At 41.1% G+C, this 17,996-nt stretch overlaps 2 protein-coding genes across 4 annotated transcripts; one reads left to right on the top strand and one right to left on the bottom strand.

Annotated features, from left to right (window-relative positions):
• Positions 1-92: 92 nt before the first annotated feature.
• On the bottom strand, positions 93-7,174 carry THG1L (tRNA-histidine guanylyltransferase 1 like). 3 transcript variants are annotated; one of them, XM_075164291.1, is made up of 6 exons: positions 6,909-7,174; positions 5,815-5,991; positions 5,273-5,442; positions 4,468-4,556; positions 3,735-3,842; positions 93-2,412 (listed from the first exon to the last, which is right to left on the bottom strand). In XM_075164291.1, exons 1-6 carry the CDS (start codon positions 7,097-7,099, stop codon positions 2,251-2,253), a joined length of 897 nt encoding a protein of 298 aa, XP_075020392.1. In that variant the 5' UTR covers positions 7,100-7,174; the 3' UTR covers positions 93-2,250. The 3 variants fall into 3 exon arrangements, with proteins under 3 accessions (XP_075020392.1, XP_075020393.1, XP_075020394.1); XM_075164292.1 differs by lacking the exon at positions 5,815-5,991; XM_075164293.1 differs by lacking the exon at positions 6,909-7,174 and having other exon boundaries at positions 5,273-5,438; positions 5,815-5,967.
• Positions 7,175-7,364: 190 nt separating this feature from the next.
• Positions 7,365-16,879, top strand: SOX30 (SRY-box transcription factor 30). Its single transcript, XM_075164288.1, has 5 exons — positions 7,365-8,140; positions 9,344-9,583; positions 10,940-11,110; positions 13,009-13,501; positions 15,510-16,879. Exons 1-5 carry the CDS (start codon positions 7,429-7,431, stop codon positions 15,880-15,882), a joined length of 1,989 nt encoding a protein of 662 aa, XP_075020389.1. The 5' UTR covers positions 7,365-7,428; the 3' UTR covers positions 15,883-16,879.
• The last annotated feature ends 1,117 nt before the right edge of the window (positions 16,880-17,996 follow it).

The raw sequence follows: 17,996 nt of genomic DNA, 5'->3' as shown, positions 1-17,996 counted from the left end.
GTCTACTTCTTGAACCTTGGGAAGAGTTATTTTCCCCTATAGCTAAGAAGTCATATATATGCATGAGGATACCACAGGGATTTCTTTCTCTAGCATTTATATTAATACAAATTAAAGGCCATGGCTGTACAAACAATCCATACCTTGGTCCCAAAGTTTGCATCCATATGTAAACAGGTATGTTTACTTATATTATTGTAAGGATGAGTTAATTAGAAAACACTTTGAGGATGAGACCTAATACAGACCCATTTTTTATACACACACACAATGTACATACATTCTACAGTATGGCTATTTATGTATCAGGTAGTCAGAATATGTATGATAAAAAACCTACATAATACTTTCCAAGCATGAATCATGGTTGCCAAAATTTTTTTTTCATCTTTACTTACAAAATCCAAATGTTACCACCTCTGGATCAGTTGCTTTATAAGTAATGTCTGAAGTCAGGCACCGGATAGTAACATATGGCATATCAAAGTCAAGTAAATTACATTTGTGTTACAAGCCAAAAAAACCCAGACAGACAGATAAGAAGTTCTTAGCAGTAAATGACTGGTGCAATGATTCATTCAGAGTCATCACCTCACAATCCCTCACATCCTCTTCCTGGGAATTATACAGCTCATTCAACAAACTAAAAATGATACACATTCTCTCATTGCATGTACTTAACTGCTCAGTATTAGCACACAGCAGTAGAGGGGAAGCCCCGTGCTATTATAAACGCATAGACTCCTTGCTTAATCTCCAGAAGAAACTGCATAGTAGTAGTTTACATCAGTACCCGTTTCGTGATTTAAAAAAAAAAAAAAAAAAACAAAATGCACATTGCCTTAAATATGTAAGTTCTTCCTGCGGGAAGAAAAGGGGAAACAGAATAGGCTGCTACGTGAATTCATGGGAAACTAACTTAGTACTGACCTCCTTCAGTAGGTCTTAGATCGCATTTGATCCTCTCCTTCCATTTTTATGGCCAGTCCCAACTGCTATCTATCTCTGCCTTAGAACAGCTTGGCAGATTACTGTTCTAGCACCAGTTTTTGAAACCAGTATGGTTAAAAGCAGTAATATTCTTATAAATACCTATTATATCATTATAGTTGTATTTCTATACTGAAATAGGTTATTTCCCTCAAATTCCAGTTACACCAGGACAAGCCCCTGTATATTAGCAGAAATATTTCTGCTCTGAGGGGTTGTATGATTTAACTGTTTTGACAAAGGGTCTTAACTGATAATTATACCAGAACAAAACTGTGCACAGACCAGGCAACACACACTCCCCCCTTCCCTCTAACTAACATGTATTGCCAGGACTGCTACATCTGTGTCACCCCCAGGAAAATCAAAGAACAGCAATGCAAGTTCTTGTTAGCACCCTCTTTGCAGGCACCAGGAACGTTCCCCTGTATTGCTGCTACCTTTCACTCGACTGCACAGTAGGAGATAGATGACTTCCCACGCTATGGAAGATGAGAGCACAGTGTCTACCCATCTCCTAAGAGAATTCAAGTCTGTACAGTATCTTTATTATTAACTTCACTGTTTGGAACTTTCACCAATTATTAGTAAAAGTCCCAGGAATGAGAAAGATCAAGTAATAAACACAGCAGGGAATTTTTTTTTTTTTTTAATTTTTAAAAAGTATAAAAATCCTGTACATTTGACAAGAGCTTTTAAAATCCGTCATAGGAAACTGCTGGGCTACTTCATTTCCTTTCCATAAGAATCAGAGGCATTAGGCAGTTGAACAGTTTGTCACTAATCTGACACTGGCCTTGAAATTTAATACTAAATGCCAATTGAAGTATTCTGGTCCATCTCAGTTCAAACAAAAATCAAAATAATTATTCTCTCCTCTACTTTTAACTGCTAAAATATGCAAGCTTTTTTTATAGTTTGGCAGTTCAGTAAAATACCTCATGGTTTAAATGCTGCAGAAATGCATGAAATTTCTATACACTTTTTTCTACAAATATGCACGTACAAGGAGCAGCCTTAATTTATGATGAGTTCTTAACATTCAAAATATAATATGATTTTAGGTTTTCCATATGGGCGTATCCTTGTATGTCAGACAACATACTAGTGTCTTTTTTTCAGGCAACAACGGTGCTAAAACCAATGTCATTGTTGAAGAGGGTTTCAGGTTAAACTCTGCCAGCCACCATTCATACTCCTCACTTGCCAACAACCCAGGCAGAACAAAACGTAAACTACCAGTTATACTCATCAGCGATATCAACTATCCTCAGCCAGAATCTCAGGGTATTCCTCCCAGAACTGGTCCCCAATAATGTCACAGTGCAAGGGAACAACTTTAGTCCTAGTCCGGGTCACTTCAACTTCCTTTTCTTCCATTTCCTTTGGCAGTTTTATTTTCTTAGTCATGACTTCATTAATCTGAAAATACAGTTGACACATTAGCAGACATATAAAACTCCAGAGGGGATTCACAAATGGACAACAAAGCTACAATAAAAGCAACTATCAACCCTATAGCATACTACAGAATTTGAACACTGAATCTTTTGAAAGAGAGTCTATTCTCAATTCAAAGACTAACACATGAGCAGTTGAAACTGCATGCCATCATCACACGGCTTGAAGAAATTACCTGCAAATTCACATAACCGATTGCAAGTATTCTTGAGTAAAGTACAATACTTAATTTGGAGCTATATAAAACAAATGGGAAACTTTGCAAATGTCTACAATTACCAAGAAAAAAAGTATGTGTAAGGAACAAGTGGAATATATTTCCAGGTGGGAACCTCTATCTGTTCTATTATTTCATTTGGAACTGCTTAGAAGTCACTGGCCAAAATTAAATTGAATTTAAAAAAAAAAAAGGATTATCAGTTTTTTACATATAGGAGTTGAAAGGCTGAACAAGTTATGGAGAACTCTCAGCATAGACTGACCAGGTCCTGTCACATGAAACATACATATTTCTAATTAAGATCTCCTACTACAGAAGGATACTAAGGCCATAAACATTTATGATTTTCTGGGGTGTCATCTCATGCAAAACACAGGACAGGAATTTCTTAAATTAATTCTGCATCAATGATGTAATCCGAGAATGATGAAAATTTCCAAGTTAACAGGAATTCCCCATAGCAGCTGCACTCCTTACTATGCTCCTTTACAGAAGAAAAGGACTAAGCCAATTATGAGCTGAGCTTCCTTAATGAACAAAAGTTCGTAACTCCTTTGCAGTGGAAATACTTAAGATCTAATCTTGTGAAGGGCCTGGCACAGGCCCCAATGATTACCATATCAAACGGACAACGGTCATTAAAATGTAATTTTTCAGGAAGCAGAATACTTCTTCAATTTTCAAAGCTGGTATCACTAAGAAACCAACTGTATGATTCATTTAACAAGGGAGATTTATCTAGCAAATACATTAGTCTTGTGAAATTCTACATATACATTGTTATCTGTTGATACAGATTTTATCTCGAGTCATAATTTGTACCTAAGCCAGACTCAGAGACTAGTTTTTATACTATGCTCATAGATAAAGATATTTCAAAAACACTTCCAAAACAATTAGTCATCTTACACATCATTATATGGCAAATACGGTTAGTTTTAAAATATATGTATCCATGGACATACATTTGGGATACATCTGGTGATCTTACAGTGTAGCTTGTCTGCCATAGTGTAGCTATTTAAAACGTGAGCATGAAGCAAGTGGTAATACAGTTTTTTACCTTCTGCCATATTAAGACAGTTCCTTTTCTATACATCAAAGGTTCATTGTTGTAGTTGATGTTGAATTCAGAAAATAAGATTTCATTCTTATCTCCAGCCAAAGTTCCCTGAGAGGAAATGAAAAGAAAAAGTACTCTTATAGAAAACAAACAAACAAACTGAATCTCTACGGTAGAAGATGGGTGAATATTGGAAGTAAGATTGACATTTATACAGGTTTTTCACCTTTAAATTACAAGATTTAATTACCTCTCCCAACAGAGGAATTATTTCCAACTGCCAAATGAGGATATTAAAAGAGAGATTTTTTAGTACATTTTCAAGACGAATAGAAGAAAGTCAACAGACTCCAGGAGAAAACAGAAATAATCTGCTGAAGTCTACACAATGAGACAAAATACTACAGAAGGGACTGGGAATCAACAGTAGCTGAATCCTGCCATTGTACTTTGTGCTTATAGATACTGGATGTTTATTGGACATTTTTAAGATTTCTGAACTTGCCAATTAAGAAATCAAAATCCTGCTAATATTTGACCAAAAATAAATTATTTGTTAATCATATTAACATCTGTACAATTCAGTAAGTTGTTGAATCTACACCTGCAAAATTATTACAGTAAGAACAGACAAGCCAGCCAGGGCTGCTGGGTAGGCAAGACACAGCTTAGCAAATTTTATGATTTTCTTTGTAGCTAGAAAAAAATTCAAAAGACCTCAAGAGACTCTTACCTGGAGTCTATCCTGTGCTTGCACTGGTGTCAAACCACTTCGCTGTACAAGCATCCAAAACACTGTATTATAAAGATTATTAATATGGCCTACAGAAAAAGAGAAAAGAGTGAAAGAAAGAGTATTTACCAAATCTGAATGACTACTCAGAAAAAAACAACTTTATTTCCAGAGTCATATCCAAGAAACAGCCAAGAATAAAGGGGAATAAATAATATCAGTTGCTAGAGAAGATACAATCTTTCTGATTCATTTTTAAGGTACTGCATATTGTAAGAATGACAAGAAGATAGATTTCATTATAAAATTCTGAAAAGGGAGAGCAGAGGGTGAAGGGTATTTATGTGTAACATATTTGAGCAACGGGGACTAGGTACTACCGAAAGTCTAGAAATTAAATCCAATGGTCTCTTCTAGCACGGAATAAACAGCACTTTTGATTGCTACAATTTTGCTACATGGTATGAATTTGAACATTCATTAATCTTCATTAAAGAAGATTACCTTGGCTAAACAAACCCAGAACATAAAAAATAATAAATGAATTCTCTTAATAATTCTAATATTTCCTGGGCTGAACTCACTCCCAGCATGCAACAAATACAGTTGTAGGCGGAAGACTCAGAATTTCAGCCAGTATTTCTACATCCATACAAAGCGCAAAACAATTCTAATATTCTAACCATCCTACCTGCTGTTCTTTCACTGATACCTGTATGTACAAATACACTGGCAATAAAGGTATTTCTGTTCAGCAAGGAAGACAACTCAACTGCACAAATCTCCGTTTTCTAGAAAGGCTTACAATCTGCTTGTCTCCAGCTGAGGTAGTCCTTTAAATTTTGGTTGCTGGGATACAACACAATTCGTCCATCAAATCCTGGTGGGTACAGAAGTTGCTGGTCCTTAAAGTAATCCTTCCAATAGAAAACGTAACTTGAGGCAAACTGGGAGACCACATGAGTCATGAACTTACTTGCAAACACAAAGCAAAAGGAAAAAAGAAACACACGCATCAATATGATTATATATCTGTGATTATCTCTGGTATCAGTAGCGATAATTCTGGTGGATAGCAGCATTTCTTAAACAATGGCCTAACATATCAGCTATGGCATAGATTCTTCTGAAGAACAGGAAGTACTGAGAATCAAGTGAAAAAGTTTGGAAAAGGAAACATTTTGTTAAAAGAACGTTTGTTCTAACAATGTTTGTTTCTAATGTTTGTTTAAAACACAGCCCTACTCCTAACCTCTGTGTGTAGATAAAGGCAAATCTAAAGGAGAATTACATGTTTAGAGAGAGATGTTAAAACCAAGTTCACTTCAGTATCAAAGCAGCTGTTACCTTGCTCTTCTTTTAAACCATCTACTCTTCTTTTTGAAAACAAAACTATATTCATCACTCTGTCCATAAGCAATAGCAATATCCTCCAATTCTTGCATCACTGTCTGGGCACACTTGGTCATCAGATGAAGAGCACGGTCATCATTTGGCTTTTTGAACTCATGCTGCTCAGAAAACCTTCAAAGCAAAAATGGTTGAATAAGAATCCCTTAAAAAGCTTCTAAAAAATGCTAACCCACTCACTTTCCTCATATTTGCTTTCTGTGAATATTAATTTCCAGTATCCTGTCAATACTGTCAATTCTCTCCAGGTATGAAAAGCGGTAACAAAAAACCTCTTTTTATACATTCTGGGTAACCCATTCTCCTTCCAATCAGTATCTCACCCTAACCAGTCCTTCAAAACAACCGTTTTCTCTATTTTTCTTGGAATAAGAGGATGACAAATACTATTTTCTGTAAACTCACCTTCTCCTAGGGTGTCTTTTGGTCCAGCAAAGGCAACATTATCAGTAAACCTGTCAAAACGCGAGGGCTTTACCAGAACCCCACGTGACCAAACCAGAGATCAAATCCCCAGCAAGAACACGTCACCTACCACTTGAGAGAACTGTGCTCTATTTATCCCAAAGAAAGGCGAATGCCACACAGACACCGACTCCGAACACAAGTAGCTATCGCTGTACACCACTTGCTGCCCCTCCCCCCGCGGGAGGGTATACCATCTCCCTACCACCCTGCCCAAGGCACAGCTCTGAAGCTGCCCATGGTCCTTGAAAACAAACACCCGTAAGTAACTCCCTGCCTTGGAGAGGCCGAGTGAAGGGTTCATGGGGATTCGGGGGGAAAGGAGGATTTGTAACCCTTGCACCTGCACCAGGCCGGGAACAGCCAAGGCCACCGGCACGGCACCAGTCAGGGCCCCTCTTCCCAGCACAGCACTCGGAGCCCGCACCCCAGCGCCTTTAGGCCGAGGAAACTCCCGCCCGCGCCCCGCCGTATCCCAGCCCTCATCCTCCCGCTCGCTGAGGCGTCGCCATAGCGACCACACCGCTATAAGCGCCCCGGCCATTGGCTGCCCGCCCGGCCTTCACCTGTGGAAGTTGCGGCCGTCCAGCCGGACCACTATCCAGCAGTTGGGCAGACAGGTGTCGTCCGCCTCAAAGTCCCGCACATACTCGAACTTGCTTTTCGCCATGTAGAGGTGGCGGCGGCCGCGCACACAGCCCGCCCAGCGCCCGCTCCCCGCAGAGACGGCTGATGCAGCCCGCCAGCACCCCAGCATGGCCAGAGCGGAAGCGGAAACACCGGGCGCCCTCCGAGAGTACGGCTGTGAGCCCTTCTGGGCGACCAGGCGGACCTCTCTATGGTTTCAGCGCCCCCCCCCCCCCCCCCCCCCCCCCCCCCCCCCCCCGAGGCGGGTGGGCGGAGCGTGGCGAGGGGAGGACAACCGGGGCCGGTGCGCGGGGCCTGCGCCAGCGGTCTCCATGGCGACCGCATTGTGTGGCGGGGGCGGGAGGAGGGATCGGTGCGCGCCCATCGGTGGGGGGCGGCGGCGCGAGGCCGCGGCGAGCGTTGGCTCAACGACCGCAGGCGGCAAACGGCCGCCGCGGGATGGAGCGGAGGGCGAGGGAGCGCCCGCTCCGCTCCGGGGCTCCCCCGGAGCCGCCCCCGGGCCCCCGCCGTCCCTCGATGCCCCCCCCGCAGGGGGAGACCAGGGGCCCTCTCAGGGTGCTGCACATCAAAGTCGAGGAGCCCGAGCCGGCGGAGGGAGATTCCCCGGGCTGCCGCGGGGACAGCAGAGGGGCAGGGGACGAGTTCGCGTGCTCCTTAGCTCCGTGGGGGGGTAAAGAGGAGGCCCGCGTCGCCATCAAAAGAGAAAGGGACCATGAAAGGGGCAGCGGAGAAAGCCAGAACGAGGTGCAGGTGCCGGAGAAGAGGGGGAATGGGAAGGAGCCCTGGAGAGGAGCCGCTGTCAAAGTGGAGCCGCCCGACGTGGCCTTTGAGGCCTGCAGGGTGAAGATGGAAAAGGACGATGCCCCCGCTGGCTCCCTGTGTGGGCCTGCTCATGCCAGCACTGATGACCGCAAGGCGCAGCTGTGTGAGGGGTTTGGGATCCTCCCCGAAGATCTGAAGATCCCAGTTGTGTTTCACCCCTTACCTCCAGGGACCCGCATACAGATCCAAGGCCCTCTGCCGTCAGAGCTGATCCATGTGACTAAAGTGCCAGTGAAACAAGTGCCGCTTAAAATGCAGTCTTTATTGGAGCCTTCAGTAAAGATTGAAACTAAAAATGTTCCCCTCACAGTACTGCCCTCCGATTCAGGTATTACGTTAAGAGAGCTCGCAAGGTTCAGTAAGTGGCACCCAGGTGACAGGTTACCAGATAGGAGAACACAAGCGGAAAAGTCGTGTTAGAGAACCATCCCTTTGGATAGATTGGAGTTTGTACAACTCTCTTCTTCAGCGTAAGATGTAACCGTATGGGCGCACACAGTTCTCTAGTGGTTTGTTAAAATCAATGCAGTTTTGTCCACTTGCTCCCTGACTACATTAAACCCCTTATAACTGTTCAGAATTGCATTGGGTTGTGATTGCAAGTTTAAGGTCAGGAATCTGCTTGATTTTTAAAGCTATGAAGCATTCAAACACCTCTGAGAAAATCTGGACATGTTAAATGAGGAAGATTTTGAAACATCTGCATTAGAAGCTTTTTTTGAAAGATATCTAGGCTTTCAAAATTAATGACTTAAAGTGAGGTCTTTAGAAAACTTTTGCCCTTTATTGATAATGTGAAAGAGTTCATTTCTAAGCCTTTTTCAGAGAGGAAGTTGGTTGCTCAGGGATCAGTTGTGAGGGGTCTGGGAGTTCATCGTGTCAACAACTCAATTTAAATGCAGTCTGTGTTTACAAAGAGCCAAAGCTGGGTGTCATGTAACAGTCATCAGGTAACACAGGTTCCTCCAGCAAAATGAGTGTAAATCTGAGAAAGAGAGAGAGGGGAAAAAAAAACCCAACCAGAAACCCATAACAGCAACAACCTCAGCTGAGAAGCCAGGGTCTGCACAGGTGTAGAACTAAACTGCCATACCATCGTTAGATCTGGTCCCTACGTCGTTAGGGCTTTGGATATATAGTTCTGGTGGTGATGACAAATTTGCAATGATATGGTCTATGCTATATACAATGTTTAGTTTATAAATTCATAAGAAAACAATCTAGCCAAATGAAATCCAAACCACTGTGTTAGCAGTCCCATATGTTTCATTTTTTTTTTAAATATTATGTAGCAAAAGCTAGGTAAATGATTCCTTATCCAGTGGTTTAGCGAAGGTTAGTCGAGATATTCCCTTAGCCTTAGTTATTTTTCTAGGAACTGCTCTCCAAATGTGCATCGAGTTTCATGTGTTCCAAAGCTCCAGTGATTCTTTTGACAGTTGCTAAATATCCTCTTGACATACTGTTGAATGTAACCTGTATTGCATGTATTGCCTGGAAGATGATCATCTTTCCTCGTTTTGTTGCATAGGTATGCCAGATACTCCATTTAGCAGAGACAAAAGTGGCCACGTAAAGCGTCCAATGAACGCATTTATGGTGTGGGCTAGGATTCATCGTCCTGCCCTAGCAAAAGCTAACCCAGCTGCCAACAATGCAGAAATCAGTGTTCAGCTTGGATTGGAGTGGAGCAAACTGACTGAAGAGCAGAAGCAGCCCTATTATGATGAAGCTCAGAAAATAAAACAAAGGCACAGAGAGGAGTTTCCTGGTAAATATGTACTTATTTACCTGAATGCTTTAGAAGTGCAAGATTTTTTGAAAAATGGATCTCTTTCGTTAGAGCAAGTAATAGAAAAAATTACAAAAATTTCAAGCATGCATTCCTTCTGTCAGCTTTCTAGTGCCTGAAAGCATATTCATTTTTTAAAGCATCCAAAATGATGTTTCATCCTTCATAGCCTCTAAAATTCCGTATGGTCTTAGATCACCACAGCTACAGCAGCTCTTCTGAATGCTTTAGTAGTCTAATGGCCAGACAGCGAGTTTGTTGTGAACATGGCCTGCTGCATCATTTTATATGCTCCAGAAAGAGCTGCGCAGGTGGCCTGTGGTGACACATGCACCCATTCCTTAAAAGCAGGAAAGGGAAATGCCACAGGAAAAACAAACGGCATTGTATTCTGTGGGATTCTTCAATGTATAGACTTGGGATTCCCAAATAACGGTGTGGAAGATGTCGTTTCTCAGCCTTTTGTCAAAAGGGTTAAGAATTTGTACCCTTAAGAAGTTCATTTCTCCATAACACTGCAGTTCAATAAAACAGAGCACAAGTACTTTGAACACACTTTTTAAAAGCTGTTGAGATACCAGGTGTCGTGATCCTTTCTCTCTCTGTTGTCACAATCCTGCTAGTTCATGACTATGGCTAATCCTGGTAGACAAGATCTGACTAATTTGTCATAAACAAGCAAAAGATAGAAGCAGCACTCTCCCTCTCTCCTTGCACCCTTCAAAAAAAAAAAAAAGGGCTTCTTTAAAGTTGCATTAAGAGGTAGCCTGTGTAAGAAACCGAGCTGCTTAGTGTAAATTCATAATTATTTATACATCTGCTAGTGTTTGGTTAATGTTGTAAGTCAAAGGCAAATGTACTCCTCCAAAATCTATACAGGATTCCTAGTGGGTCGTATTTTCCATTGTCTCTTGTAACCTGCAGGTATATGTGAGACTTAAGGGGTTAAGGAAACAATCAGGAAAGATCCACATTTTGAATACAGTCATGGTTTTCTTCCACACTGAAAGCCATGGTACAGTGTTATGTTCTCCTTAACATGGTTTCCTCAGCTGTGCCACGTCACTCCCCACTGTTCGGTATTTCTTTGTCTCACAAACAGTTACTATTTAGTAACATAAAAACAATGCCCAAATATGTCCATTTTATTTCCACTTCTGATAAAATGCCCTATTTGCTAGCTCACTGAAACAAATGGAGTATTGCCATTGACTGTAGGAGCAGTTTTTGGGCTCATTTTTTTAGATACTTCAGAATTACAGATATCATAGCTCTACATAAAGAATGAGACCATCCCAAAAATTGGATGTCTGCATCTTTTTTCATCTCTGACAGGTTGGGTTTATCAACCACGACCAAGCAAAAGGAAGCTGCCTGTCTCTGCTGTGTTTTCCAGCGCTTCTCAGAGTATCATCGCTACAAACCCAGCTGGCATTTGTTCCTTCCAGTCACCTGCTTACTCTGTCGTCATCCCCAATGTTAAGAACAGTATTGGACATCCAGTCTGTGAGTTTTCAGTAGTGAATGATTTTAAAAATTCAGAATTTACCTATTGTAGTAAAAGTTACACAGATGGTAGTGTAGATATAGTTAAAACAATTTCTCAGTCTTTCTTGACACTGTTTCTATCAGTCCTCCTCTGCACTGCACCTCTGCCTCCTAGTCTCTACCTATTGTTTCCTCAGCCTCTTAAATTCTTCTGGCTTCTTCATTGCCCACAGATCCCTCCTATTGTCTTTGTAGCTCCTGGTTACCTCCTGCTACCTCTTGGTCTTTTTGGATCTCTATTACTCAACCCTTGCTTCTTGTTAAGCTACAGCTGTTTCTTTTTCTTGTTCTGTCTCCCCCTCACGTATGTCTTATCTCACCAGCTCTAACTGCACTAGTGCTCAACCCTGCCCTGCTAAGCCTGAAAAAGCTCATTAGCTTGCTCCATGGCACCTCCATCCTGATGTTAGTGTTCCTTGGTAGGGAGGGCACCATTGCCTTAGAGCAAATGCTCAGCAACTTAGATTGCTTACAAGAGACAGCAGACAGAATTGTCAACAAGGTCATCAAAAAGGAAGTTAGTAGGGTGTTAGTAAGGTGTGTGCTGCAATATTAAAGCAGTCACTAAAGCTGAAAAAGAAATTTAGTTGTTATGAACTTGCACATGCCCACAGTTTGAGTGTACATAGCTCAGCTTTCATACAAACAAAAATATAGTTACAGAAGGAATGCATTAAAAAGTTGCAACTGACCTGGAAGGATCCTCCTTTTTACAAGAAGTCAACATGGGCAGTGAAATAGGGCATAGTATGAGAGCCCACAGTCAAGTATAATAGCTGACCTGCATATTTTGTAGTGAAAGAGCTCTGGCTCTGCCAGTGCATGGATAGTGGATTTCAACAACAAATAGCTTAGGTCCAGGCAATGGCATTTTTCTCTTTAAGCGTACTGACAAGGGCTTAAATTGAGACAAGAAAATGAAATGCCTGTTTATGCTGTGTGGTAATATTTGGAGATGTAAAAGAGAACACTCAGCTTTGTTCTGGTGAAGTTCTGAGTTAGTGATGTGATCCTTTCTCAAATCCTTCTGTAAATTTGACTGAATAAAGTATTCTTTGTTTTCTCACCCTAGTATATTTTGTAACGTTGTGTTGTCCTCAGATGCTACTATGTTTCATTCCAGAGTTTACTATCCTATTGTGGTTGAAATGATTCTTAAACACAAACTGTAAAAATCTAGATGCATTTAAGTCCCATTGACTTGAAATTTAGACTCTTAGATTAGGTAGTGGGGGTTGAAAATACTTATGCAACGTGTTTTGAAATCTTTCGGTATAAAAGCAGGCCTGTTGACATGATGTGTGATTTGAAAGTGTACATTCAAGTGTATGTTCTGCAAAACGTTTCAAGGTGAAATTGGCTAGTGGGTACATTCACTGGTGAAACAACTAAGAAAACATATTGGAGAGTAGGATTTTTTAACTGTTGCTTCTGCTCCTCACTGCTGCTTTGGCACCACACAGATTTGTTAAGAATCTGGTTCACTCTAACTCAGCTAGTAGACTTGGGAGGTCTTCTGAGCTTCAGGCACTAAATGCACGCTCCAACCCCATTCTGTGGCCTTATCAGGACAAGACACAGCCCTCACCAGCCTTACAGCCTCAACACTCACTAGCCAATTCCTTTTTCTTTCACTCTTGGGATTCTGTAGAAGGAAGCTTGAATGTGTGGGCTCCAAACCCATCTGTCAGAACACACATAGGGCAAATGTTGTATGACTGTGAGTTGCAGGGAAGTAATGCTAGAAGATGTTTTGGGAGAAATGGTTCTGGCTCTGGCTGTGGTTTGCGACGCTGCTGTTTATGAAAACTCTTCCTCTATTCATGTCTGATAAATAACTCTTCTGTTTCCTAAAGGTGAGTCTCCTTCTGCCATCCGTCTGCCGGCTCCTTCCATTCAACATGCTGGTCCAATTACTCTTTTCCAGACTACTAATGCAAGCACCGCATCAGTGGCTGTTCCAGCTCCAACCCTGCCCCTGCGCCCTGTGATTTCACCACAGCACTTTGCGGAACCTGCTCAGACAGAAGCTCTTGATGTATCATCTGGGCTCAATTGCTCTCTGAAGAGACCTACACCAGTTTTCATTGAGAGCTTCAGCAGAAACCCAAGTAACTTAACCACCACTAATGGCAGATTTTCTGTCTCTAATAGTGAGCCCCCAAAGGAGTACCCAGGGCTTTCTATTTTTCCTAGAGGTATATCTCTTCCCCAAGCTACCCCCTTTCTTCACTCACATCTCTATGAGTCTCCTCCCATTGGTCAACCAGCCAGTCTGTTTGGAATACCTCCTCGGTTTTCGTTTCACCACCCTTACTTTGCACCTGGACCTCACTATTTCCCCTCAAGGTAATTAAACCCTTCATTTCAGTACCAGTAAGAACAAATGGTAAAAGGCAGAGAGTCTTTTGACTTACAGAAAGAAGATGGAGCATTCAGAGGGAAAGGTGCACTTATGTTCCTATAGCTCCTGTGTGGTGGGACCTGCTGGCCTGAGGCTGCTCGTAATATATGCCCAGTTATTGAAGGCTCCATAGTACTATTGCAGTAATTGGCACTCCCAAGCCCCCAGTAAACAGAATTATCTTCTCTCTACTTTATGCATCTAAGTGCAGTTGATGTCTACAGAAAAGCATTAGGTAGAGATAGCGTAAATATATTTTGAAAATGGTCGGATAGAATTAACGTAGGTGTGTGAGATGTCTCCTGGTTACTATGATTGCAGCTGTCATAGCTGTCAACATTTCTGAAATCCAGCCTGGTGAGAAATGTCTTCAGAATACTTATTTAAGTAGTAATTCCTAGTTTTTCCTTTGCAGTCTCTGGGCAGTCAATCAGAGATCACTTAACCAAAGAATTTACAAGCTAACACATGTAATACCCCGTGGGTATTTCCTAAGCTAAGCATGCACAGGAAGCACCAGTGCCCTCCCAGCAGCAGGTGTGCTGCTCAAACGCAAGAAGTCTGATGGCCTACTGATGCTTACTCGTTGTAAGGCATCATTTTTCTTTCATGACTGTGCAATATCAAACATAACAAATTATTATGACTATTAATCTTAAATTCTGCCTGTTTATACACTGCTCATTCCTATTAATAGCGACAACCAATACGTTCCTATGGCAATAAGACTACCTGGTCATAAATTAGGGCTGATGATGACCCATCAAACTCAAAAGAACTTAATGAGCTGATAAGTGCAATACAAGATATTTCTATTTTTTAAGTCCTTTAAAGAAACACAGGGCACATATTCCCAACATTGCTAAAGATGAACTTTGCTTAGCCCTTGGTCTCTGAACTTAGACAGTTTTGTGAGGCCTCTGAGGGAGAGGAGTGTTCTTGTACCATAAAAGACTGTTCTGAGTTCACACATTAATGGACTTTTGAAGGCTGCCAGCATTGCTAATGCCAGGATCTTTCTAATAAAATGATTTATAAGTTCACATTCTTATAAACTCATTTCTTGCATACAAGCAGCATGATTTCTGAGTAGCATTGACAGTGCAAATATAATGTATGCAGATTTATGCACTAAAAATTTAAATGTTAGATTTGGGAGATGAATAGTCTCTGTGAAACCTTAAGGTATCAATGTCTTTATAATGTCTGCACTGTAGAGCTCTATTACTTCTTCAAATACTTTGTTTTCTCAACAATGTAGGGAATTTCTGTGACACTGTGTAAATTACAATACCTGTGTCATTCTGCATCAGAGTGTAAATTCAAACTTCTGACACCAGAGGAATACAGTTACATTTGACATAGTAACTTTCTGCAATTTACTATGTGGTTGCTTTTTAAAAATTAATCACTGTACATTCTTTAAATAGTAACTTTGACCACCACATATTGGGCATAAGGATTCTCTGTCAGTCCTCCTGTTTAATAGCAATGTAACAGATGCAAGAGTTCACTCAAAGAATAAACAAGAGTGTTTTACCCCAGCTCTGTCACAAACTTTGGCATACAGAAATAACACAAACTGACTTTTGATGCTTTGTTTTACTATTCTGAGTATGTCGGTTAATATACTGCAGGCTTATCGGATGCTGGTTTATCCATGATATTATTTTATTGATAAATACAGTGGGTTTTGTGTTTGTTTTCAGAGCAACGTCATGCGAGTATCTAGCATGAAGAGGTGCATGTGCACAGATATGGAATCTGTGCATGACTCTTGTTATGGCCCTAGTGTTTAAATTAGGCATGGTTTTAAAGTATGTGTGGTTTGAATATTTCAACAGGATAAGCTGACTAGCATAGAACGTTAGTGTCATTCTGTTTTTCTTAGCTGAATGGAAGTCCGGGCAATCTGCATTTCTGAAAGCCAACTTTCAATCCTTTTCATTGCAGCACATGTCCATTCAGCCGACCTCCGTTTGGCTGTGGGAATTTCTCCAGATCAGTGCCTGAATACCTTGGCTTTTATGAAGACAGGTACCAAAGACAGGAGGTGATGTTTTCAGCTCTGAATGGAGACTATCCTTTCAAGGAATACCCAGAAGAAAGTATACGTGAGGACCACCGCAGCTGTGAGAGCCTTGAAGTAGTGTCCTGTCACAACAGCTGCAACGAGGAGCGGTATTTAAGCCCCCTACCACAGCTGGACGTGGGAGCATTGGAGGAGGTTTTGTCAGCCACCCCATCTACTCCCTCCAGCATCCACCTAGTCAATGTAACTGACAGTGATGAGGAAGAAGAAGTAAAGTTGTTGCGAGAATTGTAATTTTTAAAACTAATTATAATCCAGAGAAATATTATAGAATGGGAAATAAATATTTTCCTCCACACTGTCTTTTCAGTCAGTGTGTTCAATGGAAAACCCATGTAGCTTGAGCGAGCTGTACAGGTCGTTTCGAAGAGTCTGATGATCTGTTTGTATTTTGAGAGATCACAAACAGATCTGGGGAGGTCAAAAGCCTCTGGAGTTTCACCTCCTTCTTCAGGGCATTGTTTGGGCTCTGGCTCAGGAAAACACACAGGAATTCAGCTCTAAGCATGTGATAATGTGCTTTCCTGAGGAGAGGTGTGTTTAAGCACATCCTTTTAATGCCAAAATAGGCATTTTGATGGTATTTGCCATAATTTTGTAGGTATTACTTTAGGAGTTTTAGCAAATGAAATAATTCTGTTTCGTGACCATAATGTAATTCTTGCTGCAGTAAAATACTATACGGCCTGGAAAGTGAAGTCAAGAATGATTCTGCAATGCTTGATATTTTTCCTTTGATGAGACAGTTTTAAGTTTAATTTGGTTAATTTTTAACTGTAGTCTGTGTTTGTGGTACAACTGCTGTATAACGCACTGAAAATTTAGATCAATTTCAGTAACATCTTGGTCTGCAACCAGTTCCATTCATAAAAATGGGATTGTCCAGAAGGTATGGTAAGGCACGGTAGCACCCACAGAGAGGAAAATGGATGGGAACTGGCCCTGTGACTTACGCTAGTGGGCTGTGACTTGATCCCTGAGCATAGTTAGTAATGTAAAGAATTCTCCAGAGAATACCAAATTCTCTGAAGAATGTCAAAGGCTTTTAATAGAGAGGGCATCTGTGCTGAACTCAGAGAGTAATGAACTTCAAAATTTTTTGGCCAAAATTTGTAATTTATGTTGCTAACTTTTTTTTTCCTCCCCTGTTTTGTGGAATAGAGGGTCATTTTCTTCTGGGAATCCTGTTATTTTGCTGTTGTTGTATTTGAATAAACTCACCTGAACAACGTACCCCTAGTGCTTCATTTTAAGCCATGGACATTGAACTGAGTGGGGACAGGTAAATTGCAATTCATGTAATTCACAGACCCACTGTGCAGCTAAGCTGCACGTGCCTAGAGTGACAAGCTGAAGTCACTTTTTCAGTCAAATACTAGTGTGTATATGTGTGTGTGTATTTATATTTATAATGACATAAATCCAGCTACCAGAGAAATATGGGAAGAGCTAAAAGCCATGGATGGAGAAGTCCGTCCATGCTGTACTGCTAGAGGATGCTAAGGAATGATTCAGAAGAAGCTAGGCTGACTATCTCATATAGGACATCCTGTATTTTATGGGTTATCACACTGGATCTGTTGTCCCTGAGTGTCCTGTCAAACCTGAGTCTTAGGTCCCCTGTATCCATTGAGACTGCGTTATTGATAAAGACAGAATGAGGTACAAATGGTACAAATGGTACAAATGAAATTTCCATATGCCTCTAAAGCTAGCCCTAAGTCAGTGTAGAGTAGATATCCTCTGGGTTCTTTGCATTTTACGTTTTCAGTCTTATATCAACATTTTTATGCTTTTCTGCTTCTGTGGGCCCATAACTCCATTTTCTAAGTCCAAAATCAAAACCTCTCATTTGAGAACTACTGCATTTTGTAGTTAAAGAACACAAAAGCTTGAGTAAATCCTGTCTACCCTACACATTGCAACTGTGTTGTAAAGAGCCCCCTGCTCCCACTGCATCTGCAATGCAGATGAATCATTAAGAGGAAAGTCTTATAAATAGTATAAAATGCCTGTTCATTTCTAAATTATCTTCTCACTGAAAGCTGATCTGGCCTGCAGGAATGCATGTGGGCAAATGTACTAATTCCCACACAAGTATGTTTCAGGGTATAAAACAGCTGTTTGTGGGATTATTCTCTAGATCTAACTTTCCTCTTCTCCCATTTTTCTTTTTATACACTATGGAGTAGGATATAAGACATATTCCAATGCAGCAGAATCTAGAATGGTTGCTTGCCATGGATAATATAAATTTACTTCCTCCTATATGGGGTTGTCCAGCACTGTTTGAAGGGAGGTGCCTCAGAGCTGCTGGGTTGTACCCTGTGCTTGTTGTGAACCTGGTG

The sequence above is a fragment of the Calonectris borealis genome, chromosome 15 (genome assembly GCF_964195595.1).
Source record: "Calonectris borealis chromosome 15, bCalBor7.hap1.2, whole genome shotgun sequence".
NCBI classification, from domain to species: Eukaryota; Metazoa; Chordata; class Aves; order Procellariiformes; family Procellariidae; genus Calonectris; species Calonectris borealis.
Note: the sequence above shows the minus strand (reverse complement) of the source record. Positions and strands in the feature narration are given on the sequence as shown.

Bases quoted from the DNA above. Each gene is read 5' to 3' on its own strand.
- THG1L (XM_075164291.1), bottom strand. From the start codon at position 7,099: ATGCTGGGGTGCTGGCGGGCTGCATCAGCCGTCTCTGCGGGGAGCGGG. The intron at 3,843-4,467 runs GTAAGAGTCTCT...ATTTCCTCTCAG, and splicing joins AAGCACAGGATAGACTCCAG to GGAACTTTGGCTGGAGATAA. The intron at 2,413-3,734 runs GTAAAAAACTGT...CTGTATTTTCAG, and splicing joins CTGTCTTAATATGGCAGAAG to ATTAATGAAGTCATGACTAA.
- SOX30 (XM_075164288.1), top strand. From the start codon at position 7,429: ATGGAGCGGAGGGCGAGGGAGCGCCCGCTCCGCTCCGGGGCTCCCCCG. The intron at 11,111-13,008 runs GTGAGTTTTCAG...TGTTTCCTAAAG, and splicing joins CAGTATTGGACATCCAGTCT to GTGAGTCTCCTTCTGCCATC. The intron at 13,502-15,509 runs GTAATTAAACCC...TTTTCATTGCAG, and splicing joins CCTCACTATTTCCCCTCAAG to CACATGTCCATTCAGCCGAC.